Below are 26434 nucleotides of genomic sequence, written 5' to 3'. Positions count from 1 at the left end.
TTCAAGGCAGGAGCAGCATCAACTTCCTCCGCTTCAAAACAAGAGGGAACAGTTGCTCATTCCAGACAGGCCTGGAAACCTAACCAGTCCTGGAACAAGGGCAAGCAGGCCAGAAAGCCTGCTGCTGCCCCCAAAACAGCATGAAGGAACGGCCCCCTATCCGGAAACGGATCTAGTGGGGGGCAGACTTTCTCTCTTCGCCCAGGCGTGGGCAAGAGATCTTCAGGATCCCTGGGCGTTGGAGATCATATCTCAGGGATATCTTCTGGACTTCAAAGCTTCTCCTCCACAAGGGAGATTTCATCTTTCAAGGTTATCAGCAAACCAGATAAAGAAAGAGGCATTCCTAAGCTGTGTGCAAGACCTCCTAGTAATGGGAGTGATCCATCCAGTTCCGCGGACGGAACAAGGACAGGGATTTTATTCAGATCTGTTTGTGGTTCCCAAGAAAGAGGGAACCTTCGGACCAATCTTGGATCTAAATTCCTCAGAGTTCCATCATTCAAAATGGAAACTATTCGCACCATCCTACCCATGATCCAAGAGGGTCAGTACATGACCACAGTGGACTTAAAGGATGCCTACCTTCACATACCAATTCACAAAGATCATCATCGGTTCCTAAGGTTTGCCTTTCTAGACAGGCATTACCAATTTGTAGCTCTTCCCTTCGGTTTGGCCACTGCCCCGAGAATTTTTACAAAGGTTCTGGGCTCACTTCTGGTGGTTCTAAGACCGCGAGGCATAGCGGTGGCTCCGTATCTAGACGACATCCTGATACAGGCGTCAAGCTTTCAAATTGCCAAGTCTCATACAGAGATAGTTCTGGCATTTCAGAGGTCGCATGGGTGGAAAGTGAACGTGGAAAAGAGTTCTCTATCACCACTCACAAGAGTCTCCTTCCTAGGGACTCTGATAGATTCTGTAGAGATAAAAATTTACCTGACGGAGTCCAGGTTATCAAAACTTCTAAATGCTTGCCGTGTCCTTCATTCCATTCCACGCCCGTCAGTGGCTCAGTGCATGGAAGTAATCGGCTTAATGGTAGCGGCAATGGACATAGTGCCATTTGCGCACCTGCATCTCAGACCGCTGCAATTATGCATGCTAAGTCAGTGGAATGGGGATTACTCAGAACTGTCCCCTCTACTAAATCTGGATCAAGAGACCAGAGATTCTCTTCTCTGGTGGCTTTCTCGGGTCCATCTGTCAAAGGGTATGACCTTTCGCAGACCAGATTGGACGATTGTAACAACAGATGCCTGCCTTCTAGGTTGGGGCGCAGTCTGGAACTCCCTGAAGGCTCAGGGATCGTGGACTCAGGAGGAGAAACTCCTCCCAATAAATATTCTGGAGTTAAGAGCAATATTCAATGCTCTTCTAGCTTGGCCTCAGTTAGCAACACTGAGGTTCATCAGATTTCAGTCGGACAACATCACGACTGTGGCTTACATCAACCATCAAGGGGGAACCAGGAGTTCCCTAGCGATGTTAGAAGTCTCAAAGATAATTCGCTGGGCAGAGTCTCACTCTTGCCACCTGTCAGCGATCCACATCCCAGGCGTAGAGAACTGGAAGGCGGATTTTCTAAGTCGTCAGACTTTTCATCCGGGGGAGTGGGAACTCCATCCGGAGGTGTTTGCTCAACTGGTCCATCGTTGGGGCAAACCAGAACTGGATCTCATGGCGTCTCGCCAGAACGCCAAGCTTCCTTGTTACGGATCCAGGTCCAGGGACCCGGGAGCAACGCTGATAGATGCTCTAGCAGCTCCTTGGTTCTTCAACCTGGCCTATGTGTTTCCACCGTTTCCTCTGCTCCCTTGACTGATTGCCAAAATCAAACAGGAGAGAGCATCAGTGATTCTGATAGTGCCTGCGTGGCCACGAAGGACCTGGTATGCAGACCTAGTGGACATGTCATCTCTTCCACCATGGACTCTGCCTCTGAGGCAGGACCTTCTAATACAAGGTCCTTTCAATCATCCAAATCTAATTTCTCTGAGACTGACTGCATGGAGATTGAACGCTTGATTCTATCAAGGCGTGGCTTCTCCGAGTCAGTCATTGATACCTTAATACAGGCTCGGAAGCCTGTCACCAGGAAAATCTACCATAAGATATGGCGTAAATATCTTTATTGGTGTGAATCCAAGAGTTACTCATGGAGTAAGGTTAGGATTCCTAGGATATTGTCCTTTCTCCAAGAGGGTTTGGACAAAGGCTTACCAGCTAGTTCTTTAAAAGGACAGATCTCTGCTCTGTCTATTCTTTTGCACAAGCGTCTGGCAGAATTTCCAGACGTCCAGGCATTTTGTCAGGCTTTGGTTAGGATTAAGCCTGTGTTTAAAACTGTTGCTCCCCCGTGGAGCTTAAACTTGGTTCTTAAAGTTCTTCAGGGAGTTCCGTTTGAACCCCTTCATTCCATTGATATTAAACTTTTATCTTGGAAAGTTCTGTTTTTGATGGCTATTTCCTCGGCTCGAAGAGTCTCTGAGTTATCTGCCTTACATTGTGATTCTCCTTATCTGATTTTTCATTCAGACAAGGTAGTTCTGCGTACCAAACCTGGGTTTTTACCTAAGGTGGTTTCTAACAGGAATATCAATCAAGAGATTGTTGTTCCATCATTGTGTCCTAATCCTTCTTCAAAGAAGGAACGTCTTTTGCATAATCTGGACGTAGTCCGTGCCTTGAAGTTTTACTTACAGGCTACTAAAGATTTTCGTCAAACATCTGCCCTGTTTGTCGTTTACTCTGGACAGAGGAGAGGTCAAAAAGCTTCGACAACCTCTTTCTCCTTTTGGCTTCGGAGCATAATACGCTTAGCCTATGAGACTGCTGGACAGCAGCCCCCTGAAACGATTACAGCTCATTCTACTAGAGCTGTGGCTTCCAGCTGGGCCTTTAAAAATGAGGCCTCTGTTGAACAGATTTGCAAGGCTGCGACTTGGTCTTCCCTTCACACCTTTTCAGAATTTTACAAATTTTACACTTTTGCTTCTTCGGAGGCTGTTTTTGGGAGAAAGGTTCTACAGGCAGTGGTTCCTTCCGTTTAAGTTCCTGCCTTGTCCCTCCCATCATCCGTGTACTTTAGCTTTGGTATTGGTATCCCACAAGTAATGGATGATCCGTGGACTGGATACACTTAACAAGAGAAAACATAATTTATGCTTACCTGATAAATTTATTTCTCTTGTAGTGTATCCAGTCCACGGCCCGCCCTGTCCTTTTAAGGCAGGTTTAAATTTTAATTAAACTACAGTCACCACTGCACCCTATGGTTTCTCCTTTCTCGTCTTGTTTCGGTCGAATGACTGGATATGGCAGTGAGGGGAGGAGCTATATAGCAGCTCTGATGTGGGTGATCCTCTTGCAACTTCCTGTTGGGAAGGAGAATATCCCACAAGTAATGGATGATCCGTGGACTGGATACACTACAAGAGAAATAAATTTATCAGGTAAGCATAAATTATGTTTTTTTTTTTTTTTGTTCTAGTATAACCCTAGTCTATATTTTGATGTTTGTTTATTTAAAACAACATATATTTCATTTCTGATTACAGTACTGTACTATCTCTCTGATGTTACTATATATACAAAAATATTAAATTTTTTATTAAACTACCTTTAGGTTGTAGCTGTATCATGACATGTAATGTGTAAATTACTTAAATAGACATTCCGGCCAAAATTGAAATCCCGATTGATGCATTTAAATTTTGAATAGAAGCATTTTTGCAATGTACATGTATGAGCAAATATGCTTTTAATAAAAGCCATAGCTGTTTCAAAATTGTATTCAAGTATGCACCGTGCACCCGCATTTTAAACACAGCACTTGCTCATAGTGCCTAAGGTGCTTGTAGCATCTGGTAATGATTCAATATGTTAGTTGATGAGATAATACAAGCCCACTGACACTCTGAGTAGCTGCAGTATTTAAAATGCTGGAATATCTGACTATGTTTCACATGCTCAAAACTCAACTCAAAATTTGATAACTTTTACCAGAAGTATTTTCCTTCCATAAGGCAGGGAGAGTCTACAACCTCATTCCTTACTGTTGGGAAATACAACACCTGGCCACCAGGATGAGGCAGACACCCCAGTCAAAGGCTTAAATATCCCTCCCACTTCCCCTTTCCACCAGTCATTCTTTGCCTTTTGTCACTATAGGAAGTGGCAGAGAAGTGGCAGAAGATTTGAATAGTCCTGTAATGGGTATGTTCCATTCAAGAAAGGACTGGAGTTTTAAGTAATCATTTCAACCTCTCAGTGAGAGTATTGATGAAAGTTAGAGTCTGGAGATGCAGGGAAAGTTTTACTGCGAACCCATCCAGACTGTCAGCTCCTGAGCAATCAGTGTTGAAGAGTTTCACTGCTTGCTGTTACACACTCAAGTCCATGTCAGAGCGTCGCTGCAAGACTGTCACACTTGAGAGGCTGTGCCTGTTCCACAGCATGGATCCTGGAGGGTAGGACCGTTTTTATATATTCACTTTTGCTATACAGGGTCACAGTGTGGCTCCTTTATGCCTCGATAGGATCAAGGGTTAATATCTCCTTCAGGGAGATTATTTGAACAGCTAGGGGTTATTTATAACTGCTTTAATGTGAGAGTTTTTTGGGCAAACAGGTTTCACTTTCGTTTTTGAGTGTTGCGCAGCTCTTAATAGCTTAGCGCCTTTTTCATAGCAGAGGAAGTCCTGTTCTACGCATCAAGGTGGTGGTGAGTGCCCCAGCCATGGGGATTATGAAGGTGCCAATTTTTTAATAAAAGCGTTTTTTTTTTTTTGTCTGTCCTCCTGTGGATATATATCCCTTCTGATCATTAGCTATGGATGACTCTGATACTACATTAGAAGGTTCCGCTTCTTCTGTACTGATTAATAATTCTTGTTTATATTGTGAGGAGGCCGTGGTTTTCCCGTCTACTCAATTTTGTTCCATTTGCCTAAGCACTGTTCTAAAGTCTAAGAAGGGAGACAAGCCTGCTTATACTCATAGCACTATTAGCCCCTCTGAGCCATCTACCTCTCAGAAATCTGTGTCCCGGGAGATTACTACCCTTTCTACACTACCCGCTCAACATGCTGTTCCCTGTGGCTCAACTAATCCTCCATCTGCAGGGGGATTTTTTCCTGCAGACTTTACAATCGTCGGTATCTGCAGCCTTGAGTGCCTTACCTCGATCTAGTAAACGCAAGAGAAAGGTTAAACATAGTTCTCCTGGCCTAGAGTCATCTAAATATTTGTCGGATTTAGCTGCTATGTCCCTGCTATACGAGAATGAGTTAACCTCTATAACTTCAGAGGGTGAACTTTCTGAGTCGGAGACTTCAGTTTCTGAACCTCCTTCAGCGGAGGAACCCTCCTTTAGATTTAAAATTGAGCATCTGCATTTTTTATCTACGCTAGAGGTTCCAGAGGCTCAACTCCCTGAGGAACCTAAGATCCCTAAATTAGACATGGTTTATGAAGACAGGAAGGTCCCTCTGGCTTTTCTTGTGCCAGTTAAGATGGCGAACATTATTAGTAACGAATGGGAAAGAATAGGAACTTCTTTTTTCCCCTCCTCTACTTTTAAAAAATTATTCCCAGTCCCTGACTCTGTTAGATTTGTGGGGCTCCATCCCTAAGGTGGATTGCACTATTTCTACGCTGGCTAAGCGTACTACTATCCCTCTGGAGGATAGTTATTCTTTTAGAGAGCCTATGGACAAGAAAACGGAAACTTTTCTGAGGAAGATGTTTCAACTTACAGGATTTTTATTTCAACTGGCGGCAGCTGTAGCCACGGTTGCTGGAGCAGCTACCTACTGGTTTTACACTCTGTCGGAGCTCATTGATGTGTAGACTCCCCTCGAGGATATTCAGGAGAGAATTAAAGCTCTGAGAATTGCGAACTCCTTCATCTGTGACGCGTATATGCAGATTATTTGCCTAAATGCAAAGGCTTCTGGCTTTGCGGTTCTAGCCCGCAGGGCTCTCTGGTTGAAGTCTTGGTCTTCTTAATCCGGACTCCTTTCTCTTCCTTTCAAAGGGAAGATTTTATTCGGTCCAGGGCTGGACTCCATTATTTCTATGGTTATCGGAGGGAAAGGTGCCTTCCTACTGCAGGATAAGAAGAATAGGCCTAAGGGACGGCAATTGTCTAATTTCCATTCCTTTTATTCTGACAAACGACAGCAATCCTCATCCAAGTCTGAGCAGCCCAAGAGTACTTGGAAGCCGGCTCAGTCCTGGAATAAGTCCAAACAGACCAAGAAGCCCGCCATGAAGGGGCAGCCCCCGATCCAGGATCAGATCAAGTAGGGGGTAGACTGTCTCTTTTTTAAGATGCTTGGTTCCAGGATGTACTGGATCCTTGGGTCCTGGAGGTTGTATCTCAGGGATACCGGATAGGATTCAAATCTCATCCACCCAGGGGCTGATTCTTACTCTCCAGACTGTCTACAAGACCAGAAAAGAGGACTACCTTTTAGGTTGCGTACGGGATCTCTCCTCTCTAGGGGTAATTGTCCCGGTACCTACAGCAGAAAGAGGTTTTGGAGTTTTATTCAAACCTTTTCGTGGTTCCAAAAAAGGAGGGAACTTTTCGTACAATTCTGGACTTAAAGTGCCAAAACAAGTTTCTGAGCGTTCCCTCTTTCAAGATGGTGACAATACGGTCAATCCTTCCTCTGGTTCAGGAAGGACAGTTTATGACCACCGTAGACCTGAAGGATGCATACCTTCATGTTCCGATGCACAGGGAACATTTTCATTTCCTGAGGTTTGCCCTTCTGGACCAGCACTTCCAGTTCATAGCTCTTCCATTCGGCCTAGCTACTGCTCCAAGGATATTTACGAAGGTTCTGGGGGCTCTTCTATCCGTTGCCAGAACACAAGGTATTGCAGTAGCGCTTTACCTGGACGATATTTTGGTACAGGAACCATCTTTTTCTCTAGAGGAAGAACACTCTGAGTCCCTTCTTAATCTTCTTCGATCACATGGATGGAAGATAAACTTGAAAAAGAGTTCTCTTACTCCAAGTACAAGGGTGAATTTCCTGGGGACAATAATAGACTCCATGAGAATATGTCTCACAGATCAGAGACATTTCAAGCTAACTACTGCATGTCTTGCCCTCCAGGCCTCCTTGAGACCCTCAGTGGCCCAGTGTATGGAGGTGATCAGACCCTTACAACTATGCATGCTGAGACAATGGAACGGCAACTATTCAGATCTGTCTCAAAAGATTGTACTGGACAACCTGTTGAGAGACTCGCTCTCTTGGTGGCTCTGTCCAGATCTGCCCCAAGGCACTTGCTTCTTGAGACCGTCCTGGGAGATTGTGACTATGGACGCAAGCCTTTCCGGCTGGGGAGCCATTTGGGGTGCCAAGAAGGCAAAAGGGCTGTGGATTCAGGAGTCCTCCTCCCTTCCTATCAGTATATTGGAACTCCGGGCAATCTTCAATGTTTTGAAGGCTTGGCCCCTTCTGGGTTCGTCCCAGTTTATCAGATTCCAATCAGACAATATATCCTCGGTTGCCTACATCAACCATCAGGCGGGAACGAGAAGTCCCTTAGCAATGAGAGAAGTATCTCAGATACTAGAGTGGGCGGTGACTCACAGATGTATGCTGTCAGCGATCCACATTCTGGGTATGGACAACTAGCCAGCGGACTTCCTCAGCAGGCAATCCTTTCACCCAGGGGAATGGTCTCTCCACCCAAGGTGTTTGCAGAGATATGCAGCTAGTGGGGGACGCCTGAGATAGATTTCATGGCATTCCACCTCAATATTAATCTACCCAGGTACGGGTTGAGGTTAAAGTATCCTAAGGCAGAACTGATAGATGCCCTATCAGTACCATGAAGGTTCAGATTAATATATCTTTTTCCTCCATTAACGCTTCTCCCTCGTGTGGTGGCTCGCATCAAGCAGGAGCAAGTATCAGTGATTCTGATTGCTCCATCGTGGTCGTGAAGGGCGTGGTTTGCGGATCTTGGGATGTCCTCATCTCCTGAGTGGAGATTACCTTGTCACAGAGATCTGCTGATACAGGGTCCCTTTGTTTATCAAACTCTAGATTCCCTGAGGCTGACTGCATGGAGATTGAACCCTTAGTCTTAGCCAAGAGAGGATTTTCTGAGAGTGTTATCGACACTTTGGTTCAAGCTCGTAAGCCAGTTACTCATCGTATCTACCATAAAGTGTGGAGGACTTCCTTGTACTGGTGTGAAGAGTGTGGCTTTTCCTGGCATAAGGTTAAGGTTGCCAGAATTTTATCTTTTCTCCAGGAAGGACTGGAAAAGGGTCTATTTGCTAGTTCCCTGAAGGGACCGATATCGGACCTGTCGGTGTTACTGCACAGAGATTGGCTGAGCTTCCGGATGTGCAGTCCTTTGTTAAGGCTTTGACTAGGGTCAGACATGTGTTTAGATCTGGGGCTCCGCCTTGGAGCTTCAATCTTGTTCTTAGTGTTTTTCAACAGGCTCCATTTCAGCCTATGCATACTGTTGACATTAAATTGTTATGTTGGAATGTTCCCTAAGGTGGTGTAGGATCATAACATTTATCAAGAAATCATTGTTCCTTTCTTGTGTCCTAATCCTTGTTCCTTTCTTGTGTCCTAATCCTTCTTCAGCGAAGGAACACTTGCTTCACAATCTAGATGTGATTTGTGCCTTGAAGTTCTATCTTCAGACTACTAAGGAATTCAGACAATCTTCCTCTTTGTTTGTCATCTATACCGGGAAGCATAAGGGGCAGAAGGCTACTACGACTTCCCTATCTTTCTGGTTGAGGAGTGTCATCCACTTAGATTATGAGACAGTGGGGTGACAGCCTCCTGAGAGGATAACAGCTCATTCCACTAGAGCAGTGGCTTCCTCCTGGGCTTTTAAGAATGAAGCCTCTATGGATTAGATTTGTAAGGCGCCTGGTCCTCCTAACACACTTTTTTAACATTTTACAAGTTTGATGTGTTTGCTTCGGCTGAAGCAGCTTTCGGGAGAAAAGTCATGTAGGCTGTGGTGCCCTCAGAATAGGGTCTGCCTCCTTTTTGTTCCCTCTCATTATTCCTTCAGTGTCCTCTGGAGCATGGGTATAGTTTTCCCAACAGTAAGGAATGAAGTTGTGGATTATCCATGCCTTATGGAAGGAAAACATAATTTATGCTTACCGGATAAATTCCTGGCAGGGAGCGTCCACGACCCCGCCCGTAATTTTTATTTTTGTTGGTCAGCTCCCTTTTTATATTATTTCTTTTGGCACCTTTATACCCTGATGTTTCTCCTACTTTTCCTTGTTCCCTCGGCAGAATGACTAGGGGATAAGGCAAGTGGGAGGGATATTTAAGCCTTTGGCTGGGGTGTCTTTGCCTCCTCCTGGTGGCCAGGTGTTGTATTTCCCAACAGTAAGGAATGATGTTGTGGACTCTCCCTGCCAGGAAGGAAAGGAATTTATCTGGTAAGCATAAATTATGTTTTTGCCAATACATGTATATTGCAAATGTTTCTATTTAAAAAACGGATTTCATCTAAGAGCAGTTACATTTCGACCGGAATGTCCCTTTACAATATTGTTGTACAATAAAATATTTTTTTTTTAAACAAAATAATTTATTTTATCCACCCTGATGCAAACCGATATTATAGAGGCGTATCAATTTCCTACTGAATCTTTTTTAAAATAGGGTCTTTACTACTTTTCCTATATTTATTAATGCCTCGCGTATTGTCCCTAAACTTCAGGTACTTTCTGTTTTAAAAATACAAATTGTAGAAGTTTTGTATACCCAATGGTATTTTTTTTTATATTATTTTCTATAGCACATAAGTTTCTTGCTTTTCGGTATTACTCTCTCCATTGACTTTTATGTTCTCTTCAATCAAAACTCTTAAAGTCTGATACTTAGCTTTTTAGTACAAATGAGAACAAATATGAGGAAGAAACAGGCATATAAAATAAGACCACCTAGAGGCAAGAGATGGTTTTCTCGTTTGAAATGCAACAAACAGATGCAGGTATAGCTCTAGTCTAGTTACTGAACCTAGGGTACATCTAGCCTTTGGGGTACTCAGACCATAGCAAAGGGTACTCTATTGCTTCTTCTGCTTGTTTTCACAATGCCTCAATGCAGATTCATGGAGTCAGTATATCACGATAATAAAAAGTGTCAAAGACTGATACTGATAATTGTCACAGTGAAAAGAGGGTATAGCTAAATATCACATGTAAAGTATCCAAATGTATTGATTTGTTATTAATTATCTATACATTGTTTGCAGCCAGCAAATATTCTATTGGATGAACATGGACATGTAAGGATATCAGATCTGGGCCTTGCATGTGATTTCTCCAAAAAGAAGCCACATGCTAGCGTGTAAGTATTTTCTAATATTTATTGAGTGTAACCAGATAGTTATGAAATATTGATGTACTGTGTAAAGTACCAAGCCTTATGAGCTTGTCAAAAACTTTTTTGTTATTTATATATATATATATATATATATATAATTTTTATTTTTTTAAAGCTATTTTAAATGTATAGCTTAATGGATACATTACAATTTTGTAAAACAATATGGAATGTATTAAAATAATAATGCTATAACTTAGGATATAGAAAATGTGTATTGAAGGTTAATGTCTGTTTTGAATGGGAACCCACAATATATTTCCCTCGTTTAAAGGGACATTAAACAATGTAATCGTCTTACTTAATCACCTAATTTTTCTTGTAGGCTTTTAAACATATGAGCGCCTAGGTTACAACATTACACTTTGTAGTGTTAGTATAAACTAGGCTGAGGCATTTTACCTTAAATTAATTCATATGCCAAGATCAGTGCATGAACTTAAATTACAGACTATGCTAAGCTTTAGCAGCATTTAAAAAAATGTTATTATATAACGTTATATTACAAAGGTTGTTGCAGTTGTGTTTTAGGGATGTGTGTGTGGACTTTTTCGCTGGAGCTAAAGCCCCTTTATGGACATGGGCAAGGATTGGCGTTTCTGCACATGTACTACTGCTTATTTGTGTACTGACAGTGAACAGCTCAGGAGGGGCAGTGTTTTTTACTGCTCCAGAGCATATGTTAACTAAGGGTTTAACTCCTTTGTAAAATAAAAACATAGAGGAGTTTAGCAGTGCTATAGTAAAAGGAAGGAAGGTGCTCACCATTGGCTGCTCAGTTTCACAGGGGCACAGAGACTTAGTATTACTTCTCTTGTGTTCGGTGGTTCAGTGTCTTCCTCTAGATCAGCCAATAGCGCATTTGCATTTATTCTTATTGCTCAGAAGATTGGCTGACTCAAACTGGGAATGAGGTGAGCTGCATTTCTTCTTTTGGTTCAGTCGTTGTCGTTCTCTTCTTTTTCAAAGTTTGCCGGAGGGCGGGCAAAAGCTGCAGATATGGAATGTATACTTTTTAAACAGGGAATTTTAAATCAAGCTTAGTGGACTGGAATTGATGCCTTAAAGGGGCATGCTTCAGAATTACCATTTTTAAACAACAAACCTTCCCATTTACTTCTGCTATAAAGATTTGCTTCATTCTCTTGGTATCCTTAGTGTAGAGCACAGCAATGCTCTTCTAAGAGCTAGCTGAACACATTGGGTGAGAATTATGAGGTGTATATATGTGCATTGCTGCTCCTACCTAGCTATGCTTTTTGATGAAGGATACTATAAGAACAAAGAAGATTAGATATAAGAAGTACATTTAAAGCTATATGTTCTGATTGAATTATGAAAGTTTAATGTTTTTTTTTAGTGTCCCTATATTTTCATTCATGGTATATTTATTTTACATGAAATGGTTTATACCACTATAGTGTTTAACCAACTAATTTGTCCTCTCACTAAATTGAATACAGCTATCAGTTTCGGGAAGTATTCTGTGGTGTTTTTGTCAAAGTTCCCCAAAACATTCTTATTCCCTCATCCTTGTTTTAGTAAGTTGAATTAATCTTCTATGTACAGAAGAGCTTTCTCTTCCGAATCCCTAAATCTGCTCAACAAACAAACATATGCTAGAAATTCACCTCCACACACTCTATATAACTCTCACTACCCCATCATCATCAGTTTTTCTGCAAGATTTTTTTGTGTTTTTCATTATTGCCATTTAAAAAAAAAAAAAATACATCTGTGTAGGTACCAAGCAGGTAATTTGCACGTTTTAATGATTAATACATAATGCAGTTTAACACAAAACTAATTTCTGTTTCTGGAACATGACCTTCACAAGAGATCACTATAAATTTGCTTTCTAATTACAGCTAGAATGAAGCATTAATAAAGAGCGTGATTTCCAAATGACCTGCATTGTAACTAGTTCTGTTGCATCTAAATAGTAACAATAATTATGAGCCATTGAACGTGATTCATCCTCAGACTTCTACAGGAATAAAAACTCCATTGCTGACTTTCCCATATCATTTAGTGACTAATTCGCTAGAGTTTAGAGGGGTGTGTATACTCGTAAGTGGAAATCAGGCTTTTGGTTGAACTAATTGGGTGTCTATTTTAGAGTACAATTTAGCAAGTTAAGAGTGAAAAAAAAAATCATTATAGCATTTATTTCAGGTTGAGTGTACATTTAGTTAGGAGATGAAAACCCAGCACACTTTGCTTTGCTCTATTATTTGTGATTATTTGTGATTATAGATTTGAAGAGATAGAGAAATCAAAATTGAAATGTGAAAAGGTGCATTTCAATTCGAAATAGAAGCGTTTTTTGCAATATATTTCCATTAGCAAAAATGTTTCTAGTTATAGTTATTACTTTTTTTTTAGTGGCATACGCAAATATGGTGTGAGGGCCTGTGCACCAGTAGTAAAGCAACAATGTAACGGTCTAAGTGTGCAAGTTAGCCAGGAGAGATTCGCTAGTTTCAAAGTTTAATTTATTAAGTACAACAGATTAAAAACGAAAAGGGCACAGCAGACAGGTTCTGCAGCTAATGTGTTTCCTGCCTCAAGGGCACTTCATCAGAGCTGGAAAACAGGTGTATCATACAGCTATTAAATTACAAAAGGAGGTGTTCATCTAGACCAATCACGGTACAGATAAGATATCCATATTAATTAACCTATTTCTAACCTCCACTTTAGCTAAGATTTTATATATATATATATATATATATACACACACACATATAAAAAGGAAAAATTTGTATACAGACATTGTTACAATAAACCAAGATACACTTAAAAACAATAAATAAAATATTGAATGGGGAACATTATTGTTTACCTCTATTTCATAATATTTCTAAGTAGGAGGTAGGTAAACATATATGAAAAAAGTTAGATCTTAAAAGTAGGCGGCACATAAACCAGATTAATTAATCCATATATGGCTATCCCATTAGCATGTATAAAAGATAAATGCAAGCCATTAATATTGGATGCCAATATTATGAGAATCTTCTAGCCTAAATAGAACGCCCACTAAAAGTCATGTGTATAAGAGGAATGTGTCAGACATCTCAAAAAGAAAGATAACAATATTCATAGGAATCAATTCAATGCAAGACCTAGCTCCTATCTAGAAATAGATTGATCCCTAACGGTGACCCAGTTTTTATGGTATATATCCAAAATATACCTCTTTTACTGAGAGCTAGAAACCTTTCTCCCCCCCCCTAACACCTAGTTTAACCTGTTCAATTCCTTGAAATCTGAAGATGTCACAACTATTTTTTTTTTATATTTTTTATTGAAGTTTTTTTGACAATTACAGAAGTAAGATGCATTTATATAAATGACAAAACAATCAAAAGAACCACCAACATGGATTAGGCTTTACAATTCACTGTTGTAAATTTAAGAACCATAAGCATAATACTAAAATGCAAATGAATAGATTGGGTAAAAGAATAATATAGAATGAAACCTCTTTTTATCTCTTTTTTTGGAGATCCTCATATGATGCAACGGGCCACTCTTGGACCCTTGGCCACATAAATAAAACAGGGAGGAACTAGAGTGATGTATACTAGAGTAGGGTAGCTGAGTTTTGCATAGCTTAATTTAATATATCATTAACGAATGATTCTGTGACACCCCTTGTAAAACAAAATGGTCCCTTTTGGACCCTTTAAAGAGTTATTGCTACTGTAGGGGTCTAGTAAGAAATAAAAAGAGCTCTTGGACCCTAGGAGGGGAAATCATCTATATAGAGAAAATTATAACTGACAAATAGGAAGTGGTAGGTTTCACCTCAGAGACAAATCTCGCAAATCGTAATTAACAACCTAAAAGTTACACATTTTCTGGTATCAATTGTGGCTATAGCGGGAGATCAACCATTAAGCTTTGAGGCATCCAAAATATGGGGGGTTTGAGCTGGACATAAAATGCAGGGACCCTAGAATTAGTTTCCCATCCCCTCTGAAAAATGGGACCTAATGACCTTATGGGAGTGGCGAGAAACGGAATAACCACCCCATTATTAAGTTTAATATAGGTGGCGGCGGGGTCCGGGAGCGGCGGTTTAGGGGTTAAACAATTTATTTAGTTGCGGCGGGGTCCGGGATCGGCAGGATAGGGGTTAATAAATTTATTATAGGTGGCGGCGGTGTAGGGGGGGCAGGATAGGGGTTAATAGGTATTATGTAGGTGGCGGCGGGGTCCGGGAGCGGCGGTTTAGGGGTTAACATATTTATTATAGTTGCGGCGGGGTCCGGGAGCGGCGGTTTAGGGGGGAATAACTTTATTTAGTTGCGGCAGTATAGGGGGCGGCAGATTAGGGGTTAATATGTTTAATGTTGGTTGCGGCGGGGTCCGTGAGCGGCGGTTTAGGGGGTAATAAATGTATTTAGTTGCGGCGGTGTAGGGGGGGGCAGATTAGGGGTGTTTAGACTCGGGGTACATGTTAGGGTGTTAGGTGTACACATTTCCCATAGGAATCAATGGGATGTCGGGCAGCAACGAACATGAGCTTTTGCTATGGTCAGACTCCCATTGATTCCTATGGGATCCGCCGCCTCCAGGGCTAGTTTTTTGATAACTAGCAAAAGTAGTCAGATTGTGCCGAACTTGTGTTCGGAACATCTGTAGTGACGTAAGAATCGATCTGTGTCGGACTGAGTACGGCGGATCGAAGCTTACGTCACTAAATTCTACTTTTGCCAGACAGCAGGGCTTGATAACTAAGGCGAATCAGCCTCGCCACAAATACGCTGCAGAATTCCAGCGTATTTGAGGTTGACGGCTTGATAACTAGGGGCCCTGGTGTCACACTATGATCGCTACATTGAGAGTCTGTAACATTAAGGTCTTTAAAATGCATTCTTAAAGGATTACTTTCTGTTATAATTTTTAAGCTAAACAACTAACATATTAAAGTTAATAAACATTAATTAAAACCTACTGACCTATATTTTCTCCAAAACGAAGTTTCATAACGTTCTAAAAGTTATATCTTTTATTCGCCGATGATGTCACGTTATCCTGCCCACTATTTTCAGCACTGCATGTTCAAAATACTTAAACCAATAACTTTGTGTTTAAAGCGCCATTTTGAAACCTAGGTATTGTAAACGGATTGGTACAGAGCAAAGGATACCCACGGAGTGGGTTTGGAAAACAATTACATTTGCAGACAAGATTTCTGATATACGGTAGAGATATGTTAATGAAATGCTATTGATAAAAAGCGTATTTGGGGTAGTTAGTTAGTAACAGGCATAGAAAATATTTACTTACAGTGGCCCTTTAAGAGTGATTTTTCTTACAAATTTATTCAAGTCCTGAATTGTATCAAATAAATTAAAGTCCTTAGAGGGGGAGAAACTTAAACCTTTAGAGAGGACAGTCTCTTCATAATGACTTAATTGTTTTGAGGAAAGGTTAATTTTCTTTAATGTTTTATGTTCTTCTTTTTCCACTGTGCTCTGTGGCTCTGATATCTGGGTGTCATTACCTCTGTTGTACTTGGGGCTCCTTCCTGTACCTCTTTCTCCTTTACTTTTTTTTGTGTCCTACCCCGATTTTTGGCCTTGCTCCTATTTCTAATTCTGAGTGATCTGGCAATCTAATAGGGGTAGAGGTGGTCAGGTTATCAGATGTTACAGGTGTGACAGGTCCAGAATCATTTACAGATGAAAGTGACTCTTTTGTAATTCTTATGTTTGTTGTTCTTATTTTTGCTTTGTCTTTTATGTACTTTTATATCTGTGTTCCAGCTATAGACCACACACAGATCATAATCTTTGCAATCCCTTTCATATTTTTTGTATTTTATATCATATCATTCTATATTTAGTTTTTCCAAAGTATCATCAAGTTGTTTTTGAAAGGGTGCAATTTTTTCATCATCTTGAAAGACCACAAGTTGTTTCTCAATCTGTTCAATCTCTAGTAATGCTTCTCTCTGTTCCTTTTTAAATTTAACAAGTTTTCCCATGAGGTTTAGTGAGCACTCTGATTGTGATTAATTCCAGTCACACATGAATTCAGGATATTCCTTGTGGAATGCTGGAAACTTTTTCATCCTCAGGCCCTGAGGAATTTTATTTTCCTCCAAAAAATGTTCCAAGAACTCTATATCCCACCACAGTTTCAACTCTTTAACGTGAACTTTCTCTTTGTTTGCATATATAATTCCCAAATCGATCTTATTAGAATTATCTGTCGCTGTGCCCTAATCGTTTTTTCAAATCTCTCCCTCCTGCTTTTGTTATCCTTAGTAGCCATAATTATCACCAATCCTGGGAATATAATCTTGTATTAACACACTAACACCAGTCCGTGGTAGAGAAAAAACAAACTTCAAATAAACCAGCAATATTTCAGACTGAGTGTGTGTAATAACCTTTTAATGTGTCTCCCCGTTAAACAACTCCAGTCGGAGTCCCACTATTGCGGCTCACACAGGGCTAGTAGGTTTGTAACATTGATCCCAAGATCAAACTGTATAGTCAAAGAAAGGCTTTCCGCATTCAGAAAGGTTCCCTTGGGAGTATCGCCGTTAAATCTGTGTAGATCTCACTAGGTACAGCTGTCCTCCATCCATTGACCGGTAATCACTTCACAGTGTATGCGTCCAGTATCGCCAAACTCACACAGAGCGTGCAGCCTCATTTTGGTGCCGACATAGTGAAGCCGGCATTGGCTGTTGCATTTAGACCGCTGGGGCTCTCCACTCCTCCCCTAAATGAAAGGCATACAATTGAAACAATAATGTAGCGGTCTAAGTGTACAAATTAGCCAGGAGAGATTCGGTAGTTTAAAAATTCAATTTATTGAGTACAACAGATTAAAAATCCAAATCTGTTTAGAGAGTCAGCAGTGGCTTGTTTGACACAAATTAAGTTTCACAGACTTAGTAATCACCACTTCCAGCTGTCTGAGCATGCATGGTCTTTAAATACTGGTGCACAGCCCTTAAAACATATGTGCGTATGCCACTGAAAAACAGTAAATAACTTGTACTAGAAACATGTTTGCTAATGGAAGTATATATATTGATCAGTGCATTAGTTACATGCCCTCTCATTATATAATTTCAGGCAAATATCTTCAGGATTTAGGTTTTTATAAGGTTGCCACTGGTGGAACTAATAAGTTGTTATACATTTAACATAGCTTGGAGACAAATCCGATGAATGAAGGTCAACATAATGATTAGGATCAGTGTTTTCTTTTGCAATGTGTCACAATTTCATCAATTGAGATAATAGCCTGCGGCTTCATATTGAATTAAAAAGTTAATTAAATTGCTTTTAATGCAGTCTCCATTATTTAACGATATATGTGTGTATCTATTATCTATCTTTCTATCTATCTATCTATCTATCTATCTATCTCTCTCTATATATATATATAATTTAGGTCTTCAGAAATTAGTGGTGATCAACAGGACAAGATCTGTGAAACATCTACAAAATTCTTCAATATGTGTGGATACAATTTTTATATGGGATATTCATTAGATTACTCCAGAGGCATAACTAGAAACCACAGGGCCCAGGTGCAAGAATCTAAAAATTTGTAATTTGCTGGTTCCACAAACATACACACACACACACACATACATAAATACATACACAGTCACATACATACATACACATAAACACCAATGGGTAAAACAGAAACACTAACCCCTGTAGTCAGAGACATCATGTCACACTCACATGATATCAGTGCAGGTAGTGGCAGGTCAACATTTTTTATTGGAAAAAAAATAAAAAAATTTTAAGCTGGGCCCCCACCCTTGGGGGCCCAGTCGCAATTGGGACCACTGCACCCCCTGTAGTTTCGTCCCTGGATTACTCTGTTTTCTGTAATGTAATTATAGATCACATTCATTCTTAGCTTGGTAACATTTTTGTTTTATTTAATTCTTATAAACAAAAATAAGAACTTAAATAAAATAATATCTGCTGTCATAATGTTGTAGGGGGTTTGATATTGCTCACAAGACATACAAGTTGTCATACTGTGATTTTAAATAAAGCTTTATGAAAGCAGGGTGTGCATACATTATCTCGCAATAAGAAAATCATTGCAGAATTATATAATGTATGCTTCCCGATAGATGTTGTGATAAAAACTTGTATATTAAACCATTAGAGAGACATTAAACACAAAATAAATCATTGATAGAGTGATATATTCAGAGCAAAGATACGCATTAGAATAATATATACACGCATTTATAAAAATGACATTATATTTTTAATTATTGAATAAATAAGATTTACATTCTAAGGTGCATAAAGCAGTAGGCGCCACCATCTTGTAACTTAGGTTTCTTTTTCTGTTAACACCAATTATAGACAGTTATAAATGGATTACTAGAGTGTGCAACCAATGACTGTGGGTTACAACTGTATCTGCACTTTCACTTTTAACAGAAATTTGAAAAGCCACAGTATTCAGAATTAAATTACAGCAAAATGGAACAAAATTAATATGGAAAGTATAATGCAAAGTTTTTTTACTACATACAATTAAACATTTTATATTATCAAACGGCTAGATTTAGAGTTTTGTCGGTAAGGACCCGCGTAGCTAACGCTGGCTTTTTTCTGGCCGCACCATAAAAATAACTCTGGTATTGAGAGTCAACATAAAGGCTGCGTTAGGCTCCAAAAAAGGAGCGTAGAGCATATTTAACGCAACTGCAACTCTCGATACCAGAGTTGCTTACGGACGCGGCCAGCCTCAAAAACGTGCTTGTGCACGATTCCCCCATAGGAAACAATGGGGCTGTTTGATCTGAAAAAAAACCTAACACCTGCAAAAAAGCCGCGTTCAGCTCCTAACGCAGCCCCATTGTTTGCTATGGGGAAACACTTCCTACGTCTGCACCTAACACTCTAACATGTACCCCGAGTCTAAACACCCCTAACCTTACACTTATTAACCCCTATTCTGCCGCCCCCGCTATCGCTGACCCCTGCATATTATTATTAACCCCTAATCTGCCGCTCCGTAAACCACCGCTACTTACATTATCCCTATGTACCCCTAATCTGTGCCCCTAACACCGCCGACACCTATATTATATTTATTAACCCCTAATCTGCCCCCCACAACGTCACCTCCACCTGCCTACACTTATTAACCCCTAATCTGCCGACCGGACCTGAGCGCTACTATAATAAAGTTATTAACCCCTAATCCGCCTCACTAACCCTATAATAAATAGTATTAACCCCTAATCTGCCCTCCCTAACATCGCCGACACCTAACTTCAATTATTAACCCCTAATCTGCTGACTGGAGCTCACCGCTATTCTAATAAATGTATTAACCCCTAAAGCTAAGTCTAACCCTAACACTAACACCCCCCTAAGTTAAATATAATTTACATCTAACGAAATTAATTATCTCTTATTAAATAAATTATTCCTATTTAAAGCTAAATACTTACCTGTAAAATAAACCCTAATATAGCTACATTATAAATTATAATTATATTATAGCTATTTTAGGATTAATATTTATTTTACAGGTAACTTTGTAATTATTTTAACCAGGTACAATAGCTATTAAATAGTTAATAACTATTTAATAGTTACCTACTTAAAATAATAACAAAATTACCTGTAAAATAAATCCTAACCTAAGTTACAATTAAACCTAACACTACACTATCATTAAATTAATTAAATAAAATATCTACAATTACCTACAATTAAACCTAACACTACACTATCAATACATTAATTAAATACAATATCTACAAATAACTACAATGAAATAAACTAACTAAAGTACAAAAAATAAAAAAGAACTAAGTTACAAAAAATAAAAAAATATTTACAAACATAAGGAAAATCTTACAACAATTTTAAACTAATTACACCTACTCTAAGCCCCCTAATAAAATAACAAAGCCCCCCAAAATAAAAAATGCCCTACCCTATTCTAAATTACTAAAGTTCAAAGCTCTTTTACCTTACCAGCCCTGAACAGGGCCCTTTGCGGGGCATGCCCCAAAGAATTCAGCTCTTTTGCCTGTAAAAAAAAACATACAATACCCCCCCAACATTACAACCCACCACCCACATACCCCTAATCTAACCCAAACCCCCCTTAAATAAACCTAACACTAAGCCCCTGAAGATCATCCTACCTTGTCTTCACCATACCAGGTTCACCGATCCGTCTTGTCTCCAAAATCTTCATCCAACCCAAGCGGGGGCTGGCGATCCATCATCCGGCGGCTGAAGAGGTCCAGAAGAGGCTCCAAAGTCTTCATCCTATCCGGGAAGAAGAGTAGATCCGGACCGGCAACCATCATCTTCCAAGCGGCATCTTCTATCTTCATCCGATGAGGACCGGACCCATCTTCATCCGGCGACGTCCAACTGAAGAATGACGGTTCCTTTAAGGGACGTCATCCAAGATGGCATCCCTCGAATTCCGATTGGCTGATAGGATTCTATCAGCCAATCGGAATTAAGGTAGGAATATTCTGATTGGCTAATGGAATCAGCCAATCAGAATCAAGTTCAATCCGATTGGCTGATCCAATCAGTCAATCAGATTGAGCTCGCATTCTATTGGCTGATCGGAACAGCCAATAGAATGCAAGCTCAATCTGATTGGCTGATTGGATCAGCCAATCGGATTGATCTTGATTCTGATTGGCTGATTCCATCAGCAAATCAGAATATTCCTACCTAAAGCTTTGAACTTTAGTAATTTAGAATAGGGTAGGGCATTTTTTTATTTTGGGGGGCTTTGTTATTTTATTAGGCTTAGAGTAGGTGTAATTAGTTTAAAATTGTTGTAAATATTTTTTTATTTATTGTAACTTAGTTTTTTTTATTTTTTGTACTTTAGTTAGTTTATTTCATTGTAGTTATTTGTAGGTATTGTATTTAATTTATTTATTGATAGTGTAGTGTTAGGTTTAATTGTAGGTAATTGTAGGTATTTTATTTAATTAATTTATTGATAGTGTAGTGTTAGGTTTAATTGTAACTTGGGTTAGGATTTATTTTACAGGTAAATTTGTAATTATTTTAGCTATTAAATAGTTCTTAACTATTTAATAGCTATTGTACCTGGTTAAAATAAATACAAAGTTACCTGTAAAATAAATATTAATCCTAAAATAGCTATAATATAATTATAATTTATGATGTAGCTATATTAGGATTTATTTTACAGGTAAGTATTTAGCTTTAAATAGGAATAATTTATTTAATAAGAGTTAATTAATTTCGTTAGATTAAAATTATATTTAATTTAGGGGGGTGTTAGTGTTAGGGTTAGACTTTAGGGGTTAATACATTTATTAGAATAGCGGCGAGATTCGGTCGGCAGATTAGGGGTTAATAATTGAAGTTAGGTGTCGGCGATGTTAGGGAGGGCAGGTTAGGGGTTAATAAATATAATATAGGGGTCGGCGGTGTTAGGGGCAGCAGATTAGGGGTACATAGCTATAATGTAGCTGGCGGCTCTTTGCGGTCGGCAGATTAGGGGTTAATTATTGTAGGTAGGTGGCGGCGACGTTGTGGGGGGCAGGTTAGGGGTTAATAAATATATTATAGGGGTCGGCGATGTTAGGGCAGCAGATTAGGGGTACATAGCTATAATGTAGCTGGCGGCGACGTGCGGACGGCAGATTAGGGGTTAATAAGTGTAGGTAGCTGGCGGCGACGTTGTGGGGGGCAGATTAGGGTTAATAAATATAATATAGGGGTTGGCGGTGTTAGGGGCAGCAGATTAGGGATACATAAGGATAACGTAGGTGGCGGTCGGCAGATTAGGGGTTAAAAAAATTTAATCGAGTTGCGGCGATGTGGGGGGACCTCGGTTTAGGGGTACATAGGTAGTTTATGGGTGTTAGTGTACTTTAGAGTACAGTAGTTAAGAGCTTTATGAACCGGTGTTAGCCCAGAAAGCTCTTAACTACTGACTTTTTTCTGCGGCTGGAGTTTTGTCGTTAGAATTCTAACGCTCACTTCAGACACGACTCTAAATACCGGAGTTAGAAAAATCCCATTGAAAAGATAGGATACGCAATTTACGTAAGGGGATCTGCGGTATGGAAAAGTTGCGGCTGAAAAGTGAGCGTTAGACCCTTTTTTGAGTGACTCCAAATACCGGAGGTAGCCTAAAACCAGCGTAGGAGCCTCTAACGCTGGTTTTCACGGCTACCGCCAAACTCCAAATCTAGCTCAAAGTGTTTAATGTCCCTTTTAATGAAAACAAATATGTTTCAGTATTTTAAGAGAAGCTAACCCCTTTCTATAGCTAAAGGAACAATTCAGAACACATCTCAAGACTGTCTTTTATATATTACCATGTTTCTCACGTTTCAGTACTAGGCTAAAAGAGAGTGAGATAAAATATCTACTTTTTTCAAGGGGTCCACTTTTTAGAACTAAGCACTCTTTGTGCCAGGTTTATCGTTCTCCAGAAAGTCAAGGTTCACATATAGTCCAGGATCGCAAATTGTAGGTAGGAAGCACAGTTTTATTAATATCACCACCTCTGAGGTGTCCACCCTTTGATAAACCTGCTATTCTTAAAATGTAGAACATATAATTGGCATTGGCAAAGACTTTGAAGTTTTAGAAAATCATATACATTTTACTGCACCCAAGAACTGTTAGTTCTACCTTCATAATTCACTTTATTGGACTAGCCCCCCACAATGACCCCCATTTTGGTGGTTTTAGTGAGTACAGTTATTTTATTTTATTTAGCTTTCATTCTGGAAACAAGATGTCTGAGGAATAACTTTGCTTTGTGTTTTGTTTTGTGTTGTTTTTTTGCAAAGACAATAAATGGGAAATCTTATTAAAGAGGCACTTAAATCAAAATAAACATTTATGATTCAGATAGATCATGCAGTTTTTAGACACTTTCCAATTTACTTCCATTTTTTATTTATTTTTATTTTTTTAAGCACACTTTATGGGGAACAATTGGCTAATGTCTGTCACATGATACAGGGGTCTGGAAAATGAAAGAAAAAAATAAATTGTCAGAAAAAAAAATATACTGCTTATTTGAAATTCTGAGGTGTTAAATAATTGTCTTTTTATTATTTACTTGTTAATTATGCAATTCTACTGTATTGAGTGGTCCTTTAATAAAATGTATTTTTCTCAAGCATTACATTTATTACCACACTTTCTTTTTTATTTATTTTAGAAATTCCTGATTTTTGTAATCCTTTTTTGATTGCTTTCTAATTCACGATGTTCTACAGATATGGTTTCCAGAATTGTAAATAATGAGCTAAGGACAACTTGACTAGGGATTTTAAAGTAGTTCTCTGCTTATAATACTTCCTGTACAACTAAACTCTCAGCATTTTTTATTTTTGGTGGGGCGGGGGGGTGTTCATTTCTATTTTTAAATTGTTTACAATTATACCCCCATAGATATCTTATGTTAGAGATTTATAATGTTATTCTTTATGTTAGAGGGACACATGGATACATGGCTCCTGAGGTGTTACAGAAAGGAACAGCATATGACAGCAGCGCAGATTGGTTCTCTCTTGGGTGCATGCTTTTCAAACTTCTGAGAGGGTAAAGTATTTTTGTTTACTTCATTTCTTCTACATATTATAAACAGTATGTCTAAAGCCATTACATTGCTTACACTTAGATAAGCTGAGTTGTAACTATGTAACTGCTTTTCTTGCAGAATCAAAAGAGAGAAAACAATTGCAGCCCTACATTGGGAAACAAGCTTAGAACCTGGCACTATATCATAGAGTTGTTCATTTGATCATTAAATACTCACATACAGGTCACTTTGCATGACAGCCCCCTGATCACATGGCTAATTATTTATTATCTATTGATTTGCATTTTAGCCAATTAGTGCAATGTCATTCACAACTCCAAAGGAGAGAGCACAATGTTATCTATAGGGCCCATATGAACTATCAGTCTCTTGATGTGAAAAGCTAATAAAAAATCATGTGATAAGAGGCTGTCTGTAGTGACTTAGAAACAGGCAGAAATTTAGAGGTTTAAATGCTATAAAGTATATTAATATAACAATGTTGGTTGTGCAAAGCTGGGGAATAATGGATAGTAACGGTGTTATCTACCTTTTTAAACGTTAAAAATGTTGTGTTGACTGCCCCTTTTAAGGTTCTACACAGAACTCAGCCCTGTAATCCAAAAGACACAAAAACAAGAGTTCTTTTTTGAATATTGGCGTGAATGGACATTATTTATTTTGAATTTTTTTTTCCTAGCTCTTTGTAATTTAAGGAATTAATTATTAATAGTAGTGAGAGCACATCTTCAAAAGTCATTATAAGCTACACAAAACAGAATACTAACCCAAAGGTTTTAAATGTTTTCAATACATTTTTTGTTGCCCTTCTTAGAATTTTTTTCTAATTCTGCAGTGTACTTTTGTAGAAGATAAGTCAAAAACTGTACGCCACCAGCAAAGACTGCCACACTGCTCTCTAATGCCTATTCTAGGTCATTTTAGTCAAATTATGAATGATTAGATTACTACAACATTGTTCCCTATCCTTCCATCAGTTGTTTATAATAATTAAAGGTAAAAATGAGGAAACAACCTCTATATAATATATTAAACCCCACCAACCAAAATAATCAAGTGAGATAAAAAAGTATTCACCCCCCTGTTTCCTGGCCGATAGCTGCAGTTGTCGGCATCAGGTGCCAGGGGTGAAAAAACAGGCAATAACACTAATAAAATGCACAAAGTAGTTTTGGCCCAAGTACTGGCCTTTTTCAATGTGAATAGTAGCAAGCAGAAGCCCCAAATAGAGGCATGCTGCCTACTGTAGAGATCCCTCATCAACCCTCCCACCTCCCTGATCCCTTCCAAACGTCTCTCTAACCCTCCCCCTCTCACTAGAAACCGCCATCATAGGTACTGGCAGCTGAATGTACCCATTTTATATATATATATATATATATATATATATATATATATATATATATATATATATATATATATATATATATATATATATATATATATGTTATTTTTTTAATGATTTATTATCATCCAATGTTTACTGTAGTGTAGTGATCCCCCCCTCACCCTCCCCCCTTCTCTCCTCCAAGCGATCTTACATGGGGACCCCCTACCCCCTGTAAAATCCCTTTTCTGTAGCATAGGGAACCAAACTCTCCCTCACCAAATATTTTTTCTCTATGGTAGTTGAACCCTTCCATTCCTTCCCCCCTACTGTGATGTGCCGCCTGCCTGTTTTCCTCCCACACCACTCACAGCATAATCGCAAGCCCATACAGACAGTGACCCAGAGTGTCATTGTCTGTATCTGCAATCTGCCTTTATATGGTAAAGGAAAAACAATCAGTTCTTCCTTACCATATGAAGGCACTTACCATATAAAGGCAGATGCCTTTGGCTGCAGTCTTCTCTGTCAAAGCTGACAGCGGGGACCAGAGCATAAGCTAGAAGGTTGGACATAGGTACTACGTAAACATGGTACGCTGAGCAAAGTACTCTGGGACGTAGTGCCTACTTCCAAATGGCTTAAAAGGTTAAAGGTCATTATGAATGCAATAATTAAATGCTCTTATTCATGCTTCACACTAATACAATAACAAAGTGGCTTTTAAACATTTTCAATTTGGTGCCATTGCGCCAGGGATGGAGACTTAGCTCCCTCTTGTGGCAACCAACGGATATTTCATCCTTGACAATGCATAGATACCTTTATATATATTATTTAATTAAACATCTCAAACATTTTATAATAAACATGTATCAATTCTTAAAAAATATACAAAGAAATACTTAAAAACCAATATTAATGCTGCTTTGAAAAAACATAATGATAGAAAGAAATACTCAATCTCAATGGCAATTTATTAGAATGGAATTTACTGTGAATTATAGTGAAGAATCTATACCTTTTTTAGACACACGGGTCCTCAAATCAGTCCAACTCTTGGAGTTCGACCTCTACATTAAGGAAACTGACA

At 39.2% G+C, this 26434-nt stretch overlaps 1 protein-coding gene across 1 annotated transcript in view; it reads left to right on the top strand.

The window, feature by feature from the left end:
* The window catches only part of GRK3 (G protein-coupled receptor kinase 3), a 737240-nt gene that overhangs the window by 626672 nt on the left and 84134 nt on the right, over positions 1-26434 (top strand). The window contains exons 12-13 of the mRNA XM_053702091.1: positions 10282-10376; positions 23906-24013. Of these exons, the coding sequence (XP_053558066.1) occupies positions 10282-10376; positions 23906-24013 (203 nt within the window). The remainder of the gene's footprint in view (positions 1-10281; positions 10377-23905; positions 24014-26434) is intronic.

This window comes from Bombina bombina, chromosome 2 (assembly GCF_027579735.1).
Source record: "Bombina bombina isolate aBomBom1 chromosome 2, aBomBom1.pri, whole genome shotgun sequence".
NCBI classification, from domain to species: domain Eukaryota; kingdom Metazoa; phylum Chordata; class Amphibia; order Anura; family Bombinatoridae; genus Bombina; species Bombina bombina.
The sequence above is the reverse complement of the archived record's forward strand: the minus strand, read 5'-3'. Positions and strand labels throughout refer to the sequence as shown.